Here is a 22,061-nt window from a genome sequence, read left to right as displayed (position 1 = left end):
CTGGACTGTGAAATTGTGTGGAGACTTTTGAAACAGAAGTGGAAAGATATAAACTCAGCACATACATTATAGTCACGTGTTATGTGATTAAACTATTTGAGATCTGTAACATCTAAGGGACAACGTAAACTTCAGACTCCGTTTGTAGGAAAATCAGGTTTTTGGAGTCAAAGGTTCCAGGGATTTCTATCTGAGACCTTGTGCAAGCTCGATGTTAACTTGCCTGATTGCAGAGGTTGGGCCAATAAATCTCCGGGCAGGTAGGAGCCCATGAGGCACTGGGGCTGAGGAGGACTGCAGCTGGGGGTGGTGGGGATGCACCCAGAGCATGCCCCTGAAGAATGGAGACAGGCAAGGGGCTGTTCAGTACACTCAAGGGCCAGCCTGAACGGGGTGCCTTGATACATGTTTCCCCAAAATCTTAATGTATCATTCTAATAACTGAATTGTACTATCATGGGAGCCTTGTGATGAGGTTTGTCCCTGGGTCTTTTCTGAGCCAGGAGTGACGTTGCTTGAGATTTACTTTTATTGCTACAATTTATCAAGGGGTATTCCAGTTTATCCAATGTGCATGACTCATGGCGAGGTAGATTAAGACCAGAACTTTGTGGCTGTTAATACCAAACAATTAGGCAAGAAAATGTGGAATACACCTTTGGGAAAACATCAGTCATTTAACTACACACAAGTTTATTGTTGATGTTTTTTTCCCATACAACCACAGCATTGCAAATATCCTTTAATCAGAAACTGATTTTTTTATAATGTTTCATTTTCAGTGTCTAGGTTTTCTTAAAGATTTTTCTTGATTTTTTTTACTTTCTTTCTGTTTAAGTCTTAATCCTGTCCCTTACCACTATTTTTTGTGCCTGGTTTTAGGAGAATTTTCCTTGTCTCTGCACCCACCAATGCCATTTCCTGCTTTGAAAGTGAAGAATAGTTATCTACTCTTTGAATACAACTTTATCAGCAGCTGTAGCTGCTTTTGAGCACTTATCTTATGGTGATACCATAATTCTTTACTTGCTGGTAAGAAAGTAATGTAGGACTTTGCCTTGGTCAAAATACATAGCATCTACTGTTTATTTCTCATCTAATAGGGGCTTTATATTGTCAGTGACCTAATACGTTTTTGAAAACTCCAAATTTTAGTAACCTTTAGCTTTTCAGGATTCAGAAATGGATAGTGTATTACAATTGTTCAATCTAGACACTAGATCTAGAAAGATTAGAATACATAAAATTTCATCCTTTCCCCTTTTCTGAAAAAGGTAGATCTTCCCCTTGCTGTAGTCTTCTGAGGCTCCTCTGCCTTATGTGATTTTTTTTAAAATAACTGCCCATGTTTAAAAGGTTACTTGAATGAATATTTTTTCTGTGTATAACTTGCTCTTCAGGTAACTTGCACCCCTTTAAACATCATGCAGATAATCCAATACTTTTGATAACTCTTGCTGGTTAGATACTAGATACTATAGAGAGTTAGAGGTAGAGGAGAAAGAGAAGTACCAGAGCAAAAATTTCATCATAGTATTTACACATGCGTATAACTCACGGTGCTGAGGAACCAGGAGTTGTTCTGTAGTTTGGTGAGGCTTTTTTTTCTACAAATAAACACAGTTTACCCACATGAAAACACAGTAATTCCTTAAGCGTTCTGTGCTGAATTTCATCAGGCCTCTAACCTGAACTGTCTGACCTCATATAAATATTCCTCTTCCTGGTTTTCTTCCTGTACTTTGCCCTGTAGTCTTATCTTCACGTCAAAATTAATTTTGGGCATGTTCGCAGAGCTGATTGCAGGCAGACTTGAACTTTGTTCCCACTGGGAGCCAGCTGGCTGGAGGCCAGCTCCGGCTACGTTGCAGTGCTTCAGCTGATGAGCTGTACTTCTCAGCAGGTCCCATTAAATGCATCTGAGCACCACACAGGCACGGTCACGGCTTGCAGTTCAGAGGCAGCTTGTGCCTGCTCAGTTCAGAGCATCAGCAAGGAGAGCTCCCGCCTGTGTGTCATTCCCTGGGCAAAAAGACCTTTATCTGACCACAGTCTCCCTCCTTCTGGAGACTCAAACAAGGAAGACATTTAATACTCTTCTGTACTTATCTGTACTAACTGTTATTTGAACCCCTTCCTCATATCGTAATGTTTGCCTTTTGCTGGAGTTTCTTTTTGGCTTACCTTATAACAAATTATTGAAACCTTTTATTATGACGTATCATATGCTTTGCTAATTAAAACTCATGTTCTATTTTAACTTTTCTGCTTTTATCTCCAGAGGCATGGTGGCGCAGGGAGGCTTAGACTCATCCTCAGTAGCATATGCATTAATTTTTGCTTTTTCCATGATCTCTTTTTCATGTTTAGTTGATTGGAGATTGCCAGTGTGGTTACACTGGCCTGTCACTACACTTTCTCTCTAAAGGTACTTGGAGGTTTCGTACGGTCTCTTTCAATAACTGCCATATCCCTTCCATCTCTTTGTCCCTTGGTTTACTTCCCTGAGACATCCTCCGCCTGTTCTCTGAGCCTGCTGGCCCTCACGCTGCTGTGCTCGTCTTTGCAGAATACCAGTCTCATCCTGCAGTTGCTTTCACTCCAAGTACCACACCTGCAAAGTCTTGGTAGGGTATTCTTTAATGGAACAAAATCTATTTTATCTGTTCCCTCAAAAGTTTCGTTCAGCTTTGGAAGGGAAAATGTGTTCTCCGTGCATTTTCACACTTCTCAGCATTGGGCTGAACTGAGTCCCTCTGTTAGAACCAGGTCCTGCCATTGGGATGCACCTTTTCGTCCTTCAGAAAAGCCTTGGCCACCTAGTGAGCCTCTGCCTCCTAGTGAGCTAAAGTGACATTTCACAACATTGAAAATCCTGCCCCCTTTCCTATATTCTGTTTAGTGCCCATTCTCTCTCCACCGCCGACGTGCAAGTCCCAGTAAAAGTTGAATGTGTTATTTTAACTAAATACTGAAAACAGTAATATCAGATTTATCCTTGATTGATATAATCTCTCTGAGAGCCTCTCAGAACTATTTCTTGCAGTATTCTTGCTGGCCACAGGTAGCTTTTAATTTATCCATGAAGCAACAGAGTCCTCTTCTTACATCATAAACATATAGTCGTGAATATATAGTATTTCCTCATAGCCTGATGTGAAATGAATGCCAAAAGCAATTTTGGGATTTGCTCAAAATCAGGAGACAGAATTTATTTTTTAGTCTCAGCTGGGATGGGAATGTATGTAATTTGTCAAGAGAAATCCTAAGTATGTACTAAGACTTTTAATATGGAATTTGCGGCAAGTATACCCACCATTGGAAAAATCTCGGTCTCTTTACTTCTGAAAGGGCTCTTCCCCTGCACCTTTCTCCAGCCATCCTCCACCATAACTGCTACTCCCCTCTAAATAAAATCTGAGCCCCAGCCAGTTTCAGCTCAGGAGCTGCCTGAGTGGATATGGTTTCTATGTATTTAGTAACCCTCACTGCATCCTTTTTCCAGAAGCTCAGCTTGAACCCATAAACAGAGGTTAAAGTTATTGTTAGCAGGAAAATTATGTAGTTGTGCTTTTCTTCTTGGGCCTCTCCCGAGATACACTTCATGTCTCTAAGGAAGGACTGTTGTCCCTCCCTGAGTTTGAAAACTGTATATTTAAATGATGATGACTTTATGCTTTATATGATTGACATTGTTAAATTACTTTTATAGCTTCTTGCTTCTCCAGGATTCACTGAGTGCTGCCATTCATTGTTTAGGGGTTCCTCTTCTTTCCATTTGTGCTTATACTGGTCACTTTGATTTCAGTGGCACTGCAAAGGAACAGTTCATAGGAAAATGACTTATTGCTGCTCCATTATAGAGCACAAAACAGCTTACAAGAAACACATCTCCGTCTGTGAAGTTAGCTTGTGATAGTTTCTTTTTTACCCTTTAACTCATTGCTTTTGCTTGATAAATAGCAAGTTCTAAATTGCTCCTATTAAAGTTGATGGGCCATTGTTATACTAGAGAGAGATTTTTCACAATATATATGTAAACTTACAGTAGGTGTGAATGTGTCACCCTTCAGCCCTGTTGGTTTCCAGATTAACATTAAAATAATTTTGAGGGAAGTGGGCAGCAAGAGAGGTTTCCATTTTTGCAGCTGGGAGATCTTTGAGAAAAAACAATAAGAAACAGACAGTAAAGAAGAATTTTTTCCTAAGGAAGCACCTGTGTTTTGAAATACCACTCAGACCAGTCCACATATTTAATGAGATAAATTCAACTGCTCAAATAATATATAATTCTCTGTATGAGTGTGTGTGTATATATATATATGAATGTGTTATGTATAAAATACTATAATCCTTTACATTTTAACAAAAAGTTACCATTTTAAAAATTAAGTTATTTGTATGAAAAATGCCTATATGGTCTTATATTCTTCATTTGGTCAAGTGAATTATTTTAACAATACATTTAGCACAGTTTTAATAAGCATAGTATTGAACTAGTTATTGATACTTTTATTGGCTTTCTTTTAGAAAAATCACATTTTAAATCACAATTGGTAAACAATTAGGAAAAAAAATAGACTTCAAGAAATGAAAAGAACTTTGATAACTTTGTGAAAACAGGTTGTGTTTAGTGGCGTTTTTAAACAAATAACTCCTAGGAAAGTGTATTGAATACTAATATGCACTAATGAAAACTCTCCAAAATCAAGAACTGAATGTACCCCAAAGTATCTTCTGTCTTTTCACCTTCTAAAACTGATTCTTCAGGACATGTGAGAAGTTTGTTGCTAGGGAAGATGAAAAAGGCAACCTCACTACCTAACCTTGTGGTTTTTGCTCCGTTAACTAAGAATAAAAAGAACACTTTGTTCTTCTTTTTCAATGCCATTCTGACATTCGTGCAATAAATAAGCATAGAAAAGTAATTTTCTGTTTTGATGCCTATTTCAAAATTGTCAAGGTAACAATATAATAGGTCTACCAAAATGTAAATTGACTCTGAAAACCAGTATCAATCCAAGGACTGTATAATGCTTGCATTGTCTAACTTGAGTTCCCTACTTTTTTGTTTTGTCTATAGACACCCTATTTTTGGCCATCAAATTGTTGGGAGCCGGAAAACACAGACTATGGTCAGTGTAGAAATCTTTCCTATTTCTTTTGGGAATTATGTATTATATGAATGAACACATCATTGCAGTCTGTCTTGTTTAATCATCCCACTGTTAAAAACATAATTATATGTCATGTAATTCCTGTTCAAGAATTGCTGATATTGAAATGAATGTGTTGTTACCTTTTTCAAAGTTTATTGAAAGTTTATTAAAGTCAGACTTGGAGTTGATCTGAGGAAAAAAAAAAAGCCTCAAAACTCATCAAAACCTACCTTGTCATTTACATCTTCTGTTTGTTCCAGGAAGTGTAATTATTTACAGTGACAAAGTCTCAGTGAAGCAGAGGACACTTTATTGATGGTTGTGCAGTAGTTATTCTCAGATTCAGACCCAAAGATGTGCCTAGTTTAGATCTCTTATTTCTGATATACACTGTGTGGAAAATTATTTATTATGGAAACTAATATGGTTCTAATATGATCTATATTAGAAAATATGTTGTTTATTTGCCTGTTTCTTGGGTTGTTTCATAAATTACACATTGTTATTACTGATGTGTGCTTAGACAGGAAAATCTGAAGATAATAGATAGTAAAGTATTAAAAAAAAACTCATTAAAAATTATAACCAAAATTAGGTGCCTCTGTACACGAAATCGTGACCTGATTTTTAAAGAAAATGCATCATCTATGTGCAGTCTCCTGTTCATTCTAATCCAGACTGTAGGTACTCAGCTGATCTGAAGACCAGGTCACTTATTTAGATAACTAAACATGTACATGATAGCTTACCTTTTCAAAAACTCAAACTTTGAAAGTCTCTATTTACAGCTTTTCATAAATTTAGATGCATGTTCACTTGTAATATGGATCCAGTCTCAGCCCTTGGGAGCTGAAGACCACAGAGATGGATGGTTCCAATAGACGCTTCCTTCCTTTCCGCAGTGGACACAGTTTAATTTTAAATACATTGCTAAATAAAACAATTTCAAGCTGAGACTCTCAGCAGAACTGAGTGCCTTCAAGGTAGAGTTTGAAAACGGTGACAGTTTCCGCATCCTATAGAAGGAGAAAAATGTTCATCTTTCTTTAAAATACTGAGATTTTAAGATGTCCAGCAAATAGTTATTGAAAGCTACAAAGGAGGAGTAATTCACACCACATCTGAGTGATTAGCCACTCCATATGAGGAAATTAGTCACTGAAGGAGAAATGTTTGATTTACCACTTATTACAATGTTTTTTCCTTTCCTCAAATGTGTTATTTGCTTTTCTCAGAGGGGCACTTCAGTATAGTCTCCTAATATGTTAAAGATCAGATAGTAATTTACTATGGTTTTAAGAGACATTGAGTTGTTCAGCTGTAACATGTATTACATTACCAGGGGGATTTTAATAAATAAATATATGCTTAACAGGTCTGAACTTGAGATCAGGCTGAGAATGTTTCTATTAATATCCTTTAATCTAAATTAGGAGACGCTAACTTTCTAGTCACAGCTGATCACTGGATTGAGCAATGAATTACATACCTTAGTCAGTAAATAGAAATCTTACATAATCTGACAAGTTTTTGCATGCCAGAAATAGAGAATTAAAGTTGGGATCAGTTTCTTCATCATGCAGGGAGGTACCTTTGTTGAACTCATTTGAGAGGTTTTGAGATTTAAATATAAGACCTGGAAAATATGTTCCAGTTGGTGAATTTAAGCTCTTCTGTTGCAGAGGGGTGAAGGAAGGGAAAGCCCCAACCCTAACATCTCATTGCTCTTTCTGAGTCATGAGCCAAAGGTGCAAGCCTGTAAGAAACCCACCCACAGCTCCCCCATGCAACACCGTCAGAGCATTGCACTAGACCTACCTAAGGTGGCCATGCTTCGCCAGAACTGGCTAATGCTAGAGCATTCGCAGGAAAAAAAATTTTTAAGACAACCTTTCAATAGTGTTCTTATTAGGTTAGCATCTTCCCAGGCAAATTAGCATTTGCCTTGTGGCCTGAGGATTTTTTTCTGATACCTTTCTGTGAATATACGTAGAGGGCAGATAAGGGGAGAACTGAATACAGCTGCTTGCAACAAGGATCATATAACTGTTGTAAACAGTGGTCATCAGAGGAATACAGAAAAATCGAACAGATAATATTCAAGAATCCAAAATAAATCTAAAGTAGGATTGAAACAATTTGGGCATATTAAAGGGTAAATTCCACCTCAAATACACTCCAAAGAGGTTCTGCAGATTTTCACAGTAATTCTGTTACTTCCTAGAAAATATAATAAATAGAATTTATGTTATTACAGATATGCAAATGTATTTCATACTTGTCATGTATTATGGTACTATGCAGTGCTTCCATTTTCATGGACTTGTCCTAACCAAGCTTGAAACTGCACCTCCTAAAACTAATGATTGTGGCAGGTGTTAGGAGTCTCTCAAGGCCAGCAAGAAGTAGGCTTTCTCTGTAATCTTCTTTTATCAAAGTTATTAACAAAGCAAACCACTTTCTTTGGCATTGACCTAATTTTATGAGTCTTTGAAAACAGACTACAATTTTATTTTAATTTCAGAATTACTCCCAACCATTTACAATTACTCACCCATAGCTGGGCTACAGTCCAGAATGTAGCATTCCGCCAGGAAAATAATTAATCTTAAACTAGAAATCAAATGAGATTGAGATACTGCATGTGTTAGTTTATTACCAGCGCTAACTCAGCAACAAATAATCTTTATATCTTTGCATAATATGTTAATATTTTCTCTAAAATATAATTTCTTGTTCCACGTGAGCTTGTAATATCGAATATTTTCATTAAAAAAGATTTATCTGAAGAAAATGTGAAGAAAAAAGACATTAAAACAGAATCTTCCAAAATGTCAAGAAACTGCAGACCTGTTCTCATAATAAATCTATAGGGTAGTGCTATGCCTTGGTGGCAAAAAGAGGGCTTGGATTAATTTATTGTGTGTCAAAGTGGAATTGTGTAGCCTTTGGTTTTGATTGTAACTATCGAAATATTGACCATCTGATCATTCTGAGATTACTAAGAAACTGTTAATTTTCACAAAGTGCTGAAAATCTCCCTTCCTTTTTCTTGAACATCATGCTATAAGAGATCTCAAAGAGATGCCTCAAATTGCAAATAATTTTTAAAAAGGCAGGGTCTTAGGTTCCATCTGTTGAAGATACCTGTTTTAATGCCATATGTCTTGGAGTCCACCTATGTGGGACATGTTGTTCTGTGTAGAATCCCATTGGTTTCAGTGGGATTTTATTAATGGAAAGAAGTATGCACATTAATAATAATAATAATAAATTAATAAATAATAATAAGAAATAATAATAATAATTTTTAAGGCCAGTGTAGTTCAAATCACTTTGCGTTTCCTGTGAGTTAAGTCATGTTCCTGAATTATGATTTGGCTTTGTGACAAATAGTATTGGATCTCAGTTCAGAAAACTGGCTCTGGAAATGAATGCAGCTAATGGCTGTGCATGTGACCTACCTGTAATCATCTTCTCTTTTCTTACAGATGTAATTTTGTAACTGACAGAATTTTTTTCTGTCAGACTAAAAACTGTTTGTGTCATTAAGAATTAATTAAATATGGAGGCTTGTTAAGTCCATTGCATCTCAGAAAGGGGAAATATAATGCCACATATGAAATCGTTATTCCGTATGCATTTGGCCTCAGTTCTCATGGGACTCGACAGGTTCTCTTGGAGGTTTAGTGACTCACAGCTGTTGCGAATTTGAGGAATTCAGTTCCTTACTGTTCTCTTTTTTGAATGAGATAAATAAGAAATACGAAAGGTTAGGGAAAAATTCCATTCACAACAAAATATAAATTATTTTTGTGTTTGAAAAGCTCAAGCCTAAGCCTAAGCAAACAAATGAACATAGTTGTGACAAAGTAAGAGGCTTAAAAGAATTTCAGGCGTATAAGATATGAAGAAGAATTAGTAACTTTTACCCATTTTCTCTAGTGCACTTTTGTTGATGGTTAAACTCAAAAGTGTCTGTGACATACAGACCTTTTCGTACAGTTAACTGCATATTAAAAAAAGAAGTACGTTCAAAGGAGAGACAGAATAAAATTTTTAAAATGCCACAGTCACTTATGTTAAGTCACTTATGTGTTAAGAAGGTTTGGACTAACACTAGAAGACAACAGTCAACTGCATCTATATAGTTGCAAGAGGATGCTGTTTCAGCCTTGTAATTTTATGTGTGTGCATTTCTCCCAAATGAGTTAAAAATGGAGGAGGATTGCAGAATCTTGGTAGGTTATGGAGAACACAGTAAATAACTGATAATGCAACATGAGTTTAAGAGCACATGACCGTGTTATCTGTAAATGATGCTAAATGAGACTATTTTTCTATATATTCAAAGCATATTCTTAAATTCTGCTGTGAAGAAAGACAAGTTTTGAAAATGTACATATTTTCAGTAGCCTTCCAGGTAAAGTCATGTGCTGTAAAGGCAATCTTCTAGGAAATTAGAGCACTTACAGGAAAAAAAATAGCCTTAATTAATTGCTCCCTCTAAAAGTGTAAGCTCCCTGTCTGGATAAGTGCTGCCTGTAAACTTCTGTGGCAGTTCTATAGATATTCATGGCTCTGTTATCCAGTCTGAGTTACAGTAAAATAAGGAAACGATCTACTTTTGCTGTGTGAAAGTTGTTGTCTTATAGCTGTTGTTTTCCAGCATTTTTATGAAAGCAAAAGTCTGTCCTTTTTAAATTTTCTTGATAATCAGCTAGCAAGTCAGTCTGTACAAAGCTTCCTTCCTAATGATACCTTCTTATTGCTTAAGAGCAAACTGACAGAGACCTCTCTGTGTTCAGCCTCTGCTGCTCCATTCTGAACACAAGCCATCGCACCTGGCTTATCTGCCCCTCCTCTGCCAAACGTGTAGTCATGATAAAGAGTACATAGTGCACAAAAAGTAACTGCTATCATGTATCATTCATACAAAAATATTAAATATTACGAAAATATTTCATACGAAAATATTATACAAAAATAATAAAAATTTTCGTATAATTTTCTCTCTAGAGTTTGTTGCCCCCTTATTTTGTGAGCCTAGCTTCAAATCCCTCTATGAAAATTTGATTAGTTCAGGAATTTTCTCTCTCATTCGTCTTGCTGCACCCTTTTCCATGGAGTAACTGGCTAGAAGGAGAACTGTACAGAGGATGCATTATATACTTTCTTTGCCCAAATGCTCAGGCAGGATTCCCTTGGCAACAGCTTATTAGTAAGCGATTTGTGTTTGAGAAATATTAAACCCTGTTGCTTACCTGAACTCTGCTGGAAAACTGCGTGTGCTCAGCATCTCTGGAAATCAATCCATAAATATGAGTCAGTAGCTTGGGGCAAAACTGGTAGCAAAGTAGCATTTTCTTCGATATAAATTGTGAGATATGAATAAAAATTTATTTGTTAAAATTTATGCCATGAGAATGAGGAGATATTTACCAATATAGTGTAACTAGTTTCTGGAGAGCTCTGCAGTTCTATAATCTTGAATCTTGATGCCCAGTTCCCATTTTTTCAACAGCTAGTGTCAGCCAGAGTACGTCAGCAATGACTCTGGCAAGCAATCCTCTTAGTCCTTAATAGAGATCCCTCCTTTAAGGACCTGTCTCAAAGTGTCTCAAAATTTGCTGGATTTCTAGGTGTAGTAAGAAACAGAGTCTTTCCACCAGACTCAAATAATGTACTAAATTGTTGCTAAGACTGGGTTGTGGCTCCTTAAGTGAGTGACTTTGCTTTAAGAAACTACATATACAGAATATATTGACTAAGATCTTGGTGGCAGGACTACGTGAGGAGTACAGGATATCAAGGAGAATAGTCCCTAAAGAAAATGTGGCTGGGGCCAGTGCTTGCTATGCATAAAATTTAATTGGGGCAGAACCAAATCAAATGAGCTTTAGGAAAGAGACTTGCATTGGCAGAAAGATGGAAGAGGTGACCTACAAGATTTTTTTCCACTCTGAATTCGTATCCTATTATATTTCTCTGCAGAGCTACACAATTCACTCATTAGGAGCTATCTCTGTCATATAAATGATGCAAAGAAAGTCTCACTTCAACAAGCATGTCCTGAATTTTGTTCTGATCCTTGCTAATTCTGACACTGACAAACAACCACAGCGAGGGCTCTGTAAGCAGGAGGCATTTCCTGAAAATGCTTTCCAGCCAGCTCACCACTTCAGAGTTTTGTACTTACCTGAATTTTTCTTTCCATGAATGTGTAACCTATTTCCATAATATGTGGAGCATTGAAAATATGTTTGGCCAATGCATTTGTATGCACACATATGAAAAGGTAACTGACCCAAGTACATGTTTTCTGCAGCATTATTTTAAAAGCATTACTTTAAAAGCATTGATAATCTGCATCTAGGGCCCCTATAAATGGAGATAAAATTTCTTATCAGAATAAGTTCTGAGATTTATAAACATAACTCATAATTTTCAGAATTGCTTTCGAATTGCCATGTTGAGTAAACTAAATAGGTCTGTCTGTTTCATTATCAATATGGAAATTAGAGCTTTCAGGCCATGAAGGGAGCAGTGACAACAACTGCTTTTTTCTGTAGTCATGCACTGTCTTGCCACTGATAGCCCTTAGCCAGGTGGGCACTGAGTAATTGCCCACTTTGTCAAGTAACGGCCACCTTCTGATGCCATCCCTGTAGCTGATCTTTGCAGTTTAGAAGAAAATACTCTCCATCTTCTGACATCCTCAGCCTTGCCTTGGATTGCACATGCCCTAGGTGGTTTCTTTGCAAAATCAGTGTATTTGGATTTGTTGCACCTCCTCTTCTTAGAAGCTTCTTAGCAAGTGCATTCGAGTTGCCCTTAAATCTGAGAGCCTTAAGAGGAAGTAGAAAGCTTTTTTTTTGGTGCCAAAGCAGGGTGTTAAGTTCTTGAATGCAAACTGAAAACATTATGATAACATCAAGAAGTATGAAATAATTCAATGGATGCAATTTTAAATTAGATTTGACACCAGGATATTCTTTATCTGATCCTATAGTTTATGTAGCTTGGGTGACCTCTCTTCCATACCTCTTTTTGTCATCCTGCAGGACTTTCCCAGGACAAACTCATCTGGGGACTTTTGTGTGTTGAAGATGAATTTGCCTTTTTTCTAATTCTTGAGCTCTCTGGTAGTTTGCAATTTGTTTTTTCTTGCCCTTGGTTTATGTAAGAAAGTCCTCTACCCACCTAAATCTGTAATCCAATTGCATTCCTTAAATGTTATTGAAATAGTGTAATCAAAGAGTAACAAGTAGAGAAAGGGAGGAGTGTTTCAGAAGTTACGTTTGTTCTTTCATAGATACACAAGGCTGATTGTCCACCTAAAAGTTTTCATCATTTTTTAAGACTAAGTGAAACTCCATAGCTGTTGCAAAGAGAAAAAATGATTTTTATTTAGTAAAAGCAGAGGTGACCGAAAGATGGTGTAAGTAGCCATAGAAATTCTGATGTTTAAATAAGATAGTTGATTTCATTTTCTTCATCCTGCAGTCATATTCTGTGCCAATTGTCCTGTAATTCTCCATCTGACGCAGGCACTCGCATATGGAAGGGGAACGTCTGTCTGCCCACAGGGCACTTTGACGCCCTTAGACCTTGCAGTACTTTCTATTTTCTTTGCTCTTTAAATACTGACTAGGCATGTACACACTGACTCGGAAACCAGAATTTTGACTCACAGAGAGTATAAATTTAATCTGGCCTCAGTGGAGATAATGAGTGTTCACTGAAAATTACGCCCACCATCTGGGGCTGAATCAAGCTGTAACACCACTGGCACTGAGACAATTATGTAAGGAGTTTAGGTTTGTGGTGGATGTGTAGGTAGCATTATCCGTGGTCTTCAGAGGCCCAGTTGTACTTCCATTGAATTTTGCTGAGGCTTTTTCTCTGCAGTGGTGAGAGGAAAGATTTAGCCCCTGTTTAGCAACAAGTTTAAATTCCCCAATTTAACTTTTTGGTGAAAGCTCTGGTTTTTTTCCAGTAAGTGTGTGTAACATAATGTGTACTCAGTCCAGTTTCTTGATTCTAGAATGAAACCTGTCATTATCACTATGATCTTCTTTAAAGAAAAAAATCTATAGAGGTTTCTTAGGAGCTTTCAAGTACAAGTGAACAGTCAAGAATAGGAAACAAAGGTAGCTAACCATGAAAATGGGTTATTTTGGGTGTAACAGTTTAAAAACTTGCAAGAGGGAAAACCCAGACACCCTTTTCATACAACTCTCGCTAGAACACTTTGCAATCTCACTTTAAGCTCTCACATTGCCCACGTTTTGTGAATGCCTGAACAGAATTTTCAAGAGTGAGTAGTCTCTATTTACTGCACAGCTACCAAAGTGTGTTTTAGTACTGGTTTGTGGTTCAGATGCCCATTTATAAACATCACTGACCATCTTTCATTACGAAATGTTGCATATTAATATTGCCCTTAAAATTATTGGCAAGTCTGTTTTCTCATGATAATCAGTCACTTCTAAAGCACAAGCTATAGCATCTAATATATAATTCACTTTAGTGGAGGCAATCATGTTGATTGCAAAATCTATCAGAATACACTGGCTCTAAAAATAAGAGTGTATGTGGCAGTCCATATTTAGCAAATTGAGGTTATTAATCAGACCCTGTTCCTTGCAAATCATTCATCCATATATTAAGCATTTTTCAGCACCCTTGTGAGGTAGCGGCAAAAGCAGGCAGCTCTGCAAGAGAAGGTAAGCAAGAACTGAGGGTGGCAACAGTGCAGGCAGGAGCAATGTCCTCACTGACGAAGTCTCAAGTGACCAGGAAGGTCCAAGGTCAAGCCAGGAAGCCAGGACAGTGTTGGTAAGTTACAGGGCTGGTTAGAGGCATATCTAGCTCATAGCTCAAGCCAGGGCCAGGGGAGGTAGCTGGGCTTAAGCACAGCTCCTAGGCACAGGGGGCCTCAGTGGAGACCCTGGATGGGCTGCTCAGGGCAATTACAGCTCCTTGGTGTACTGAGGGCCCTGACCAAGAGGTAGATAAATAGAGAACTATATAGAGAAATAGAGGAGCTTTTAGTTGGAGACCCTTCCTGCAGATTGTATTTCTGTGTGAAGCTGTAAAAACAATGACAACTCGTACAAATCATGGGATTAGAAAACCAGACACTGTCATTCTCTGAAATGCTGAGGGCTCATGACTCTGCTTTGAGAGGGAAACTGACTGACATCCTCCCCAGATGCTCTAGGTCAGACTACTGGACACATGCAGTTACTTCACACGTGTTTTGGTGCAGAAAAGGAGTGGTACCTGCGAAAGATGGGAGTATCCATATTTCAGACCTCATTGCCCTAAAAGTCAGAAGAACAAAACCTCATTTCTCTGTGTCTTCAAATGTTCTGGCTGAAAATGAGAGTGATTTTCACATTCTTCTTGCTTTCCAATGTGCTAGTGAATTTTGTTACAGGCAAGCCAAAGAATATGATAACAAGAGTGTGAACTGGAGAACTCAAATTCCTGAGCTGCTGCCAGCTTCTTGTGTGACTACAAGTAGCACTTAAATAGATCCTCAAACATGCACTTCTATAATAAGGATGTAATTGTTAGCACATAACAATGGCTGTAAATTAAGTCAAAGAGTAGGAATGTCCTTCGGGAGTGTTTTCTTCTACACTAGGGGATATGTCGTATTTCCCGAATAACTAAACATTTCTTGGGCATATTCTGCCTTATCCACACTGGCACATAGAAACATTTCTGACATAAAGCATCCAAGCCACAGGTATTATAACCTTTAGGCTCCTGAAGGGGTGGGGATCTGGATATTCCAGAGAAAAAAGGTCTGAGGGATGAACATGATTTTTTGGGTCTTGGCTAAGTTATGCTCATAATGAAAAACAAGCATTCTTTTATGGACTATTTGCTATGGGGTTGGAGCAAAAAGGTTCATTAAAAGAACGCTGCAGGGAAAATACTGCAGTACAGTCACACAGTGAAGACAAGAGTTTTCTTAGACACAGTATTAGATTAATAGTGTGGCAAGCTAATTACTCTCTCCTGCTCCTGGTGACCTCGTGGTTGTTTGGCCAGTGTTGAGAACTCTGTGATCCGAAGATGCTTTTTTGTTAAAACCTGTCCTGACAGAAAGATGGACAGTCAGCCACCTCTGCAGGAATTATTTTTGTTGGAGGTAGCAGGAGATGCTAATCCCAAAATATACCCACAATGGGACTCAAGGAAGTGCTAAACTAACTAAAGGTGCCTATACTGGGACCATGAGAATGTGATTTACAAGGGCTTAATCAAGTGCAGAGAACAGGGAGTTTGTTTTTTTTCTGTTCAAATGGTATTAGGCTGGTTGGACTAGACAAAATTTGACCCCTGCAATTCTCAGAACTGTCTACACATTTCTATTAAATATGTATTTTATTGCTAATATTTTCAAGGGCTTTAGGGATTTTTTTTTCTTGTTCAATGAAATAACCGATTTTGAAGGAAAAGAGAGGAAAATGCTTCACTGTAAAAGGAACTAAATGACAAAGACCATCTCTCTCCTCAGTATTCTCTTACCACTGTACTGATTGTGGATGCAACCTAGGTACAAAGATTCATCCAGAATTCATCCCCTCATCTTTTTGTGACATTTCAGCATGCATGTCAATGCATTAGTGTAAGTGTATACTAATATTAGTATGCATGGAAACTGAGGCTATAGAAACTGTTTGTCTGCTATGCTTGGTGTGTGATGTGGATTTGTATTTGTATTTGTAGATTTTGTAGATACAGAAGTTGCTTTGGAACCAGAGGGGATGTGGGAGTGCCAGGAATAGAGAAAGACATCATGGCTTCTTATGGGAGTGGAAAGTGAAAAAGTATGAAATATAATAGTCTAGATAACACACAGAAAATGAAGGGCGGGGGGAGATAAAAACTGCATTAAAATATAACTTCATTTTAAATCAAGTAACACCTGTAACTGCAGCTGGGGTTATTAGAAGTGCTTGTCATCACTTACACTGAAATAGCATCCACTGGAGTGGGTTTGCATGCATTTACAGGTGACTTGTCAGAAATAAATGTTTGCATGGAGTTGTAAAATATAATTGGTTTGACTACCTTAAAAATCAAAGCTATATATAAGATGAGCACTTCCTTCTTTCTAGTGATTGCAGGAGTTAGGTTCCTATGTGAAGTTATTCCTCTTTGCTCCTGTAGTGGACAAGCTGGCAGTCAGGAAGCAGGAATATTCCTAACCACAGCCAGTAAATATGGGCTATTTTTGCTGATCGTAGAGACCACAGATAAGTTAAGGTTTTCTTACCTACACTGATCAAAAGATTCCTCCATCTCACACGTGAGAAGGTGCTCTGAAGTAATGAAGTGGGTAAATATTGCACAATAAGGAATTGTGCTGCACTCATTGTCTTACTGGTAGAGGAAGCTATACAATATTCAGAGTTGATGTGAAGTATTTGTTGCTAAATAAAGTCTACTGGAAATATACTTCATGCAAGGGTAATGGAGTGCATAAAGAATGCAGGATCAAGCAACATGATGCAAACATGCTGTGCTGTTTATGTAGTCTTAAGTTTCATTTTCATCGCTGCGTTCTTTCAGTATTTAGCTTTCGGTATTCTATTAGTTAAGATTCTGCTCTGTCTGAATGAGGTGGAGGCAGAACAGCTCTGCTGAAGGATTTTGGAGCTAGAAAATAAATGAAAGAATATTTTTTCTCATTATATCTAATACATGATACACTTTTTTTCATTTTTTGGTCTCATTTTCTGTTTTAAATATTGGTTATAGCAGACTAATCTGTGTGAGACTTGAATTTTATCTGGAATTAATTTTTAGCTAAATCTTCTTAGGTTGAAATTTTGTGATTTCTAAATATAAAGTAAAAATAAATAAAACCATGTATACATGTTCTTAAAAACCTATTTGACTAATATAGCAGCAGCTCCTGACAAAACTCTTACGCATTATGAGTTACACACACACAGTTTAAAAAATGTTTTTGACATTTTTTCTTTAACGTGCTAGTTCCCTGGCCATTAAACAATCTCACCCCAAGTATCTCATGCATTTTGTATATGATGTCTGTTGCATAAAGCAGAATTTATAATTATTTAATGAATCTCTGTATCTGACCCATCATTTTAGTTACAATACTGGTAGCATTGATCATGTCTTTAAAGCTTTTTAGAATAGAGGGAGAAATCAAAACAAAAAAAGCTAGCAGTAAAATTGAGATGAAGCCTCTAGATTTCTGGTCTGCTGTGTTTGTGAGATAGTAGCAAATTCTGTGTTATTTTATTCTGTTTCAGCCGTTTACCTCTGCAAGCGGACAATGCAAAACAAAGCAAGGCTAGAGCTAGCAGACTACGAAGCTGTAAGTACCTGGGGAAAAGTAAATTTCTCTGCTGGGCCTAATGAGCATGTGAAATAACGTTAAGCATGAGAACTATAACCATTATGTGTCAAAATTTATTAGTTACCCACTTTTGCCAGCACATGGGTCTGACAGTGCTCAGTAGTCATAAATGCTGTTTGGGAGACTGTAGTGAAGGCTAGATAGGCAAAAGTTGAGATTTTGGTCCATCTCTAATCTTACTCTGCTCAGATCACCATGGCAGGATCAGAAATAACTGTTCACAAATCCCAGATACAGCACGAGTGTTTGAAAGCAGTTGTACCCTACACCGTGTAAGGTTTGAATGAAGGATCTCTGGCAACATTTTCAAAAGCACTTGGTAGCTGTAGAAATACAAATCTGATTCCTTAAAGTGATGTTGGCGCTTGAACCCTTGTCCTGTCAGTTAGACAAGAGGTAAAGAGGGTCAGACTAGAGGCACTTCCCACGCCCCGACAGTTGTGCTGTGCCCCAGGCAAGGTAGGGTAATTGGGGCCAGGAAGAGCAGGAAGAAGAGGGAGTTTGATTAGCTGATGAGGATAGCATGCACTAAGGAGAGGTGTCTTGAATTCCATCCCTATCCCCCAAAAGTTCTTGAATTTTTCATGAAAATGTCAACATAAAATTCATGAACAGCCCTGGCTCTGCGCTGAAAGCTGTCCAGCTGTGCTACTGTGACATGATAGCAGGATAGTCAGCCAGGCCTCTCAACATGCCAAAAACTCCAGCCGCAGCACCATGCTGACACACTTTATTGCTTCTTCTGGCACAAGCTTGCTTTTCAGTGTACTGCACTGTGGGGCATGCATAATTTTATACTTACATGCCTTAGAAAATTCACCTCCAATATACAATCCACAAGAGCCTTTACTGGTATTGACAAGATCTCTAGAAAGTCTCCTCTTCACTCTCTGCAGTATTTATTTTCAGTATGTCATAGAGATACATTTGCAATGCATAGAAATACAATTAAAGCAACACTTTTTGTTAGGAAGTTTACGGACAATTTTTCACTTAGTCTCAGTAAAAGCAGTGCACGAAGGTAACTGGGGTCTTTTTGGAGGAACATAAGAACCTCAGCCTTCTCCATGTTAACAGACTGCATAGTGCTGTCATTTAAACTGGGGGGAGATTGGAAAAGCTCTGGTACAGACAGTGAAGCTGTACCAGCATCACTGGAGGAAACAATTTTGCTAAGATTTTACAAATCTTCTTCCTGTTATTATTAGTAGGCTGTAGGATATATACATTTCCTGTACTGTAGTGAAGAACTACAGTCTACATTTTTTTTAAATGAAGATAGCTGTGGAAGTCTTGGAAGATTCCTTTACTACCAAAATATTGATAGCTTCTTATTACTGTATTTTAAATAAATTGATAGGTAGCCAACATTGTTCAATGCAAACTGTTTGTATAGATGACTGATGGGAATTGTCATGTGGATCATCCAGTATGGAAAGTACTGCTGTTATCTTTCAGTATTAGGTACTTTCAAAACTAGAATGTTTCTTTATATTATTACAAAATTACTCAGCCAGCACCCAGTATATAAAAATATTTCAGCATTCCCATGTTCTGCTGAAGGTTGCATCCACCCTTGTCATCAGAGTTTCAGAACTAAAATAGACAGGGCGTTCAAAAGTAGATAGATCTAGTATTGCATCCCATTTGGTGTCAAGCAAAGACTTTATATTGGATAAGTAAGGTACATTTACACTGGGACAGAGATAATTACTTGTATTACATCTTGGGGGGGCGAGGGGAGGAGGGAAAGATAAGCTAAAAGCTATTAAATAGTAAATAACTTACAACCTAACTCACTAAAATTGTGATGTATTTTCAGGAGAGTTTGGCCAGGCTACAGCGAGCATTTGCTCGGAAATGGGAGTTTATTTTTATGCAAGCTGAAGCACAAGCAAAGTAAGTTCCTTTGAAGATGAGGAGTTTTGGTTTTGCATGCTTTTTGAAGGGAGAAGGGGAGGGAAAAGTGGTTGGACACTTCTTATGTTTCAAATTGCTGTCATTAACACGGTTTCTTTTAAATATCCTATAACACTGACAGAGTCGACAAGAAGAGAGACAAGATAGAGAGGAAGATTCTTGACAGCCAGGAGCGAGCGTTCTGGGACGTGCACCGGCCGGTGGTGAGTGCTGGTGGGGCTGCTCTGTCTGTGAGTGGGGCTGCTGATAAATGTCAGCCTCTGTGGAGCATTGGGGTAGCCTGGGAACAAGTAAAAAGGCTGTAGGGCCGGGGGTTGGGGCCTGCCCCCATTTTTTGCAGGATCTATAGTTTATATCTTTCTACTGTTGAAGACCGCAGGTGTGTGTACACTCAGTTTGGGGTTTTCAGTGAATAGATTTGTTGTGTCTGATTTCTTGAATCAGAAGATACCTGTCTTTGACTATTACCATCTCAAAGGTTTCCCAAGGTATGAGTCACACAACCAAAATTATCAGCATAGCTAAAAATACTTTTAAATAAATCTGACTTTTTTTTTTTAATCTGCTTTTTTGCTCGCTAAGCCTTTCAACTTCACTTTGGTTATATTTCCAAGCTATTTTTAATGTATATAAAGGTTAGATATTGTTGGTTTTGAGGTGTGGGAGTCATACATTGTCTAAACAAGATTCGTCTGAGTTCCTTGTCAAAGTCCATCTGAAATGAAATTAAAAAAAAAAGAAAGGGTCTTACATAATCAACTACCTTGAGAGCTAAAACTTTGAGAAAGAAAGTCAAATGTCACAAGACTTCCAATTAAACTGTGACAACTCAATAATCACACTTTTTTGGTTTACTACAGAATTATACCTGTTTCCCTTACCTGGAGTTAAGCTTTCATTTTCTGTGTACAGAGTTTGGTATTGTTACCAATGAAACCAAATATGGACTATATGTTCCACTGTGACACTGGGAAAAGATACTTAACTAAAACTAATTGTTCTGGGGAAGTAAAGTTAGGTGATGATGCCTGTAGAAGAGGTGAATACAGTGAGAAAGTTTCAAATAAAAATTAATAAACTTGGACATGGTCAGCTTGCATTTATGACTGTGGAAATGAAAGAGCAGTAGAAGAAATGGATTTTTAGGTATGATTTAGAACATCAGGTAGAGAAAATCATTTGAAGTGAAAGATTCAAACCACAGGCATTAGATGCAAGAAGACTGGGACATTATTGTCTAGTCACTGGCATAAAATAAAGAAGGAGGACAGAAAATAATCTGCCATCTGATGTTGGTGGGAGCTACATATAGAATAGACACAGAAAGTTTCTGTGGACCTGAGAACTTTGAAGGTCCAGACAGCTTTTATATTAGCTGCAGAAATGGATCTAAGGGTTTTGAATCTGGGAATGAGATGCTATTTCCAGATTTGGAAGAGAAGATAAATTGTTGAAGGTTCAAGTTAAGATATAGGCACACAATAAGGAGAGAATTAAAAGGACCAGGACAAGAGGAAATTGAATCTGATTAAGAGCTTTGGCTGAACTGTGGATAAATCTGCCTGGTCCAGCAGATGTTTTTAATCTCGCTGTAGACATACCTAGGAAATATCAGAGGCAAAAGACTGGTTTACAGTCAGCAACGTAGGGTCATGACTTTAGGACATATAAATAGAAGGGAGAGGTTCATACTTTGGCTAACCAGTTCCTCTCACTAGTTAGTGAAATACTCGTTTTGAAAGCATTGTTATGAATTTACTGTCACAGTAAAAGCCAGAAGCTTCTATTAAAAAGAATAACAAATAAAAGAGGAACAGACTGAAAAGAGGAAGGTGATGCTAGAGCTAGTTACAATTTCTAATGGCTTTTTAAGCCCCCCAAAAGCTGACCAAAACATCACAGAAATGTTGCTGCAACTCTGGAGAGCTAATTTTGGAAAATTAAGTAATGTTTGGATAAGAATCTGGGGTTAATGCTTATTTTTATTTACAGTTTTCATCTTTTGATAAAAATTCAGAGGCTAGGGGCAGTGACAATATTGTTCAAAATCCACCCCAATTTAATTTTTTTTTTACTGAAAATTAATTTTGAGGACTAAATATTTCATTATTTGCTTTTTTTGTTTAGGTGAGTAAGTAAATATTTTCCAGGGTTTTTTTGCAGGTATTCTGGTCCCTGGGTGCTTTATTTCTTACCTACCTGGCTACAGTGCTGGTACAGAACCTTTACGTATAGAATATAATCTATGAATATTAAATCTGCATTTTATTTCAAAAAAGAGATACTTTAAGGTGATGAAAGGGATAGACGAGGGAAGCAAGCCATCAGTCCAAAAGGACAGTGCAGCACTGCACTACAGGAATGGGAGACATGAAAAAAGAACAGCTATATGACAGTGAAACCAGGAGAGTGTAGCTGCAGAAAAAGAGCATGATCTGGGTATCAGAAATGTCACTGTGACTGGTAAGTTTAAAATAAAGAAAATGAACCAAGGTTTGACGTGTAAAGAGCATTTGCCTCAAAAAGCACCTTTATTTCATAGGTCCCAAGTCAAAGTCAATCCTGCAGGT

At 37.6% G+C, this 22,061-nt stretch overlaps 1 protein-coding gene across 1 annotated transcript in view; it reads left to right on the top strand.

Annotated features, from left to right (window-relative positions):
* RGS7 (regulator of G protein signaling 7) overlaps window positions 1-22,061 on the top strand; it is a 236,615-nt gene that overhangs the window by 182,735 nt on the left and 31,819 nt on the right. Inside the window, exons 6-9 of the mRNA XM_072858044.1 lie at window positions 5,084-5,135; window positions 17,465-17,529; window positions 19,394-19,470; window positions 19,613-19,694. Of these exons, the coding sequence (XP_072714145.1) occupies window positions 5,084-5,135; window positions 17,465-17,529; window positions 19,394-19,470; window positions 19,613-19,694 (276 nt within the window). The remainder of the gene's footprint in view (window positions 1-5,083; window positions 5,136-17,464; window positions 17,530-19,393; window positions 19,471-19,612; window positions 19,695-22,061) is intronic.

Source organism: Ciconia boyciana, chromosome 3 (genome assembly GCF_034638445.1).
Source record: "Ciconia boyciana chromosome 3, ASM3463844v1, whole genome shotgun sequence".
Classification (NCBI taxonomy): Eukaryota; Metazoa; Chordata; class Aves; order Ciconiiformes; family Ciconiidae; genus Ciconia; species Ciconia boyciana.
The sequence above is the reverse complement of the archived record's forward strand: the minus strand, read 5'-3'. Positions and strand labels throughout refer to the sequence as shown.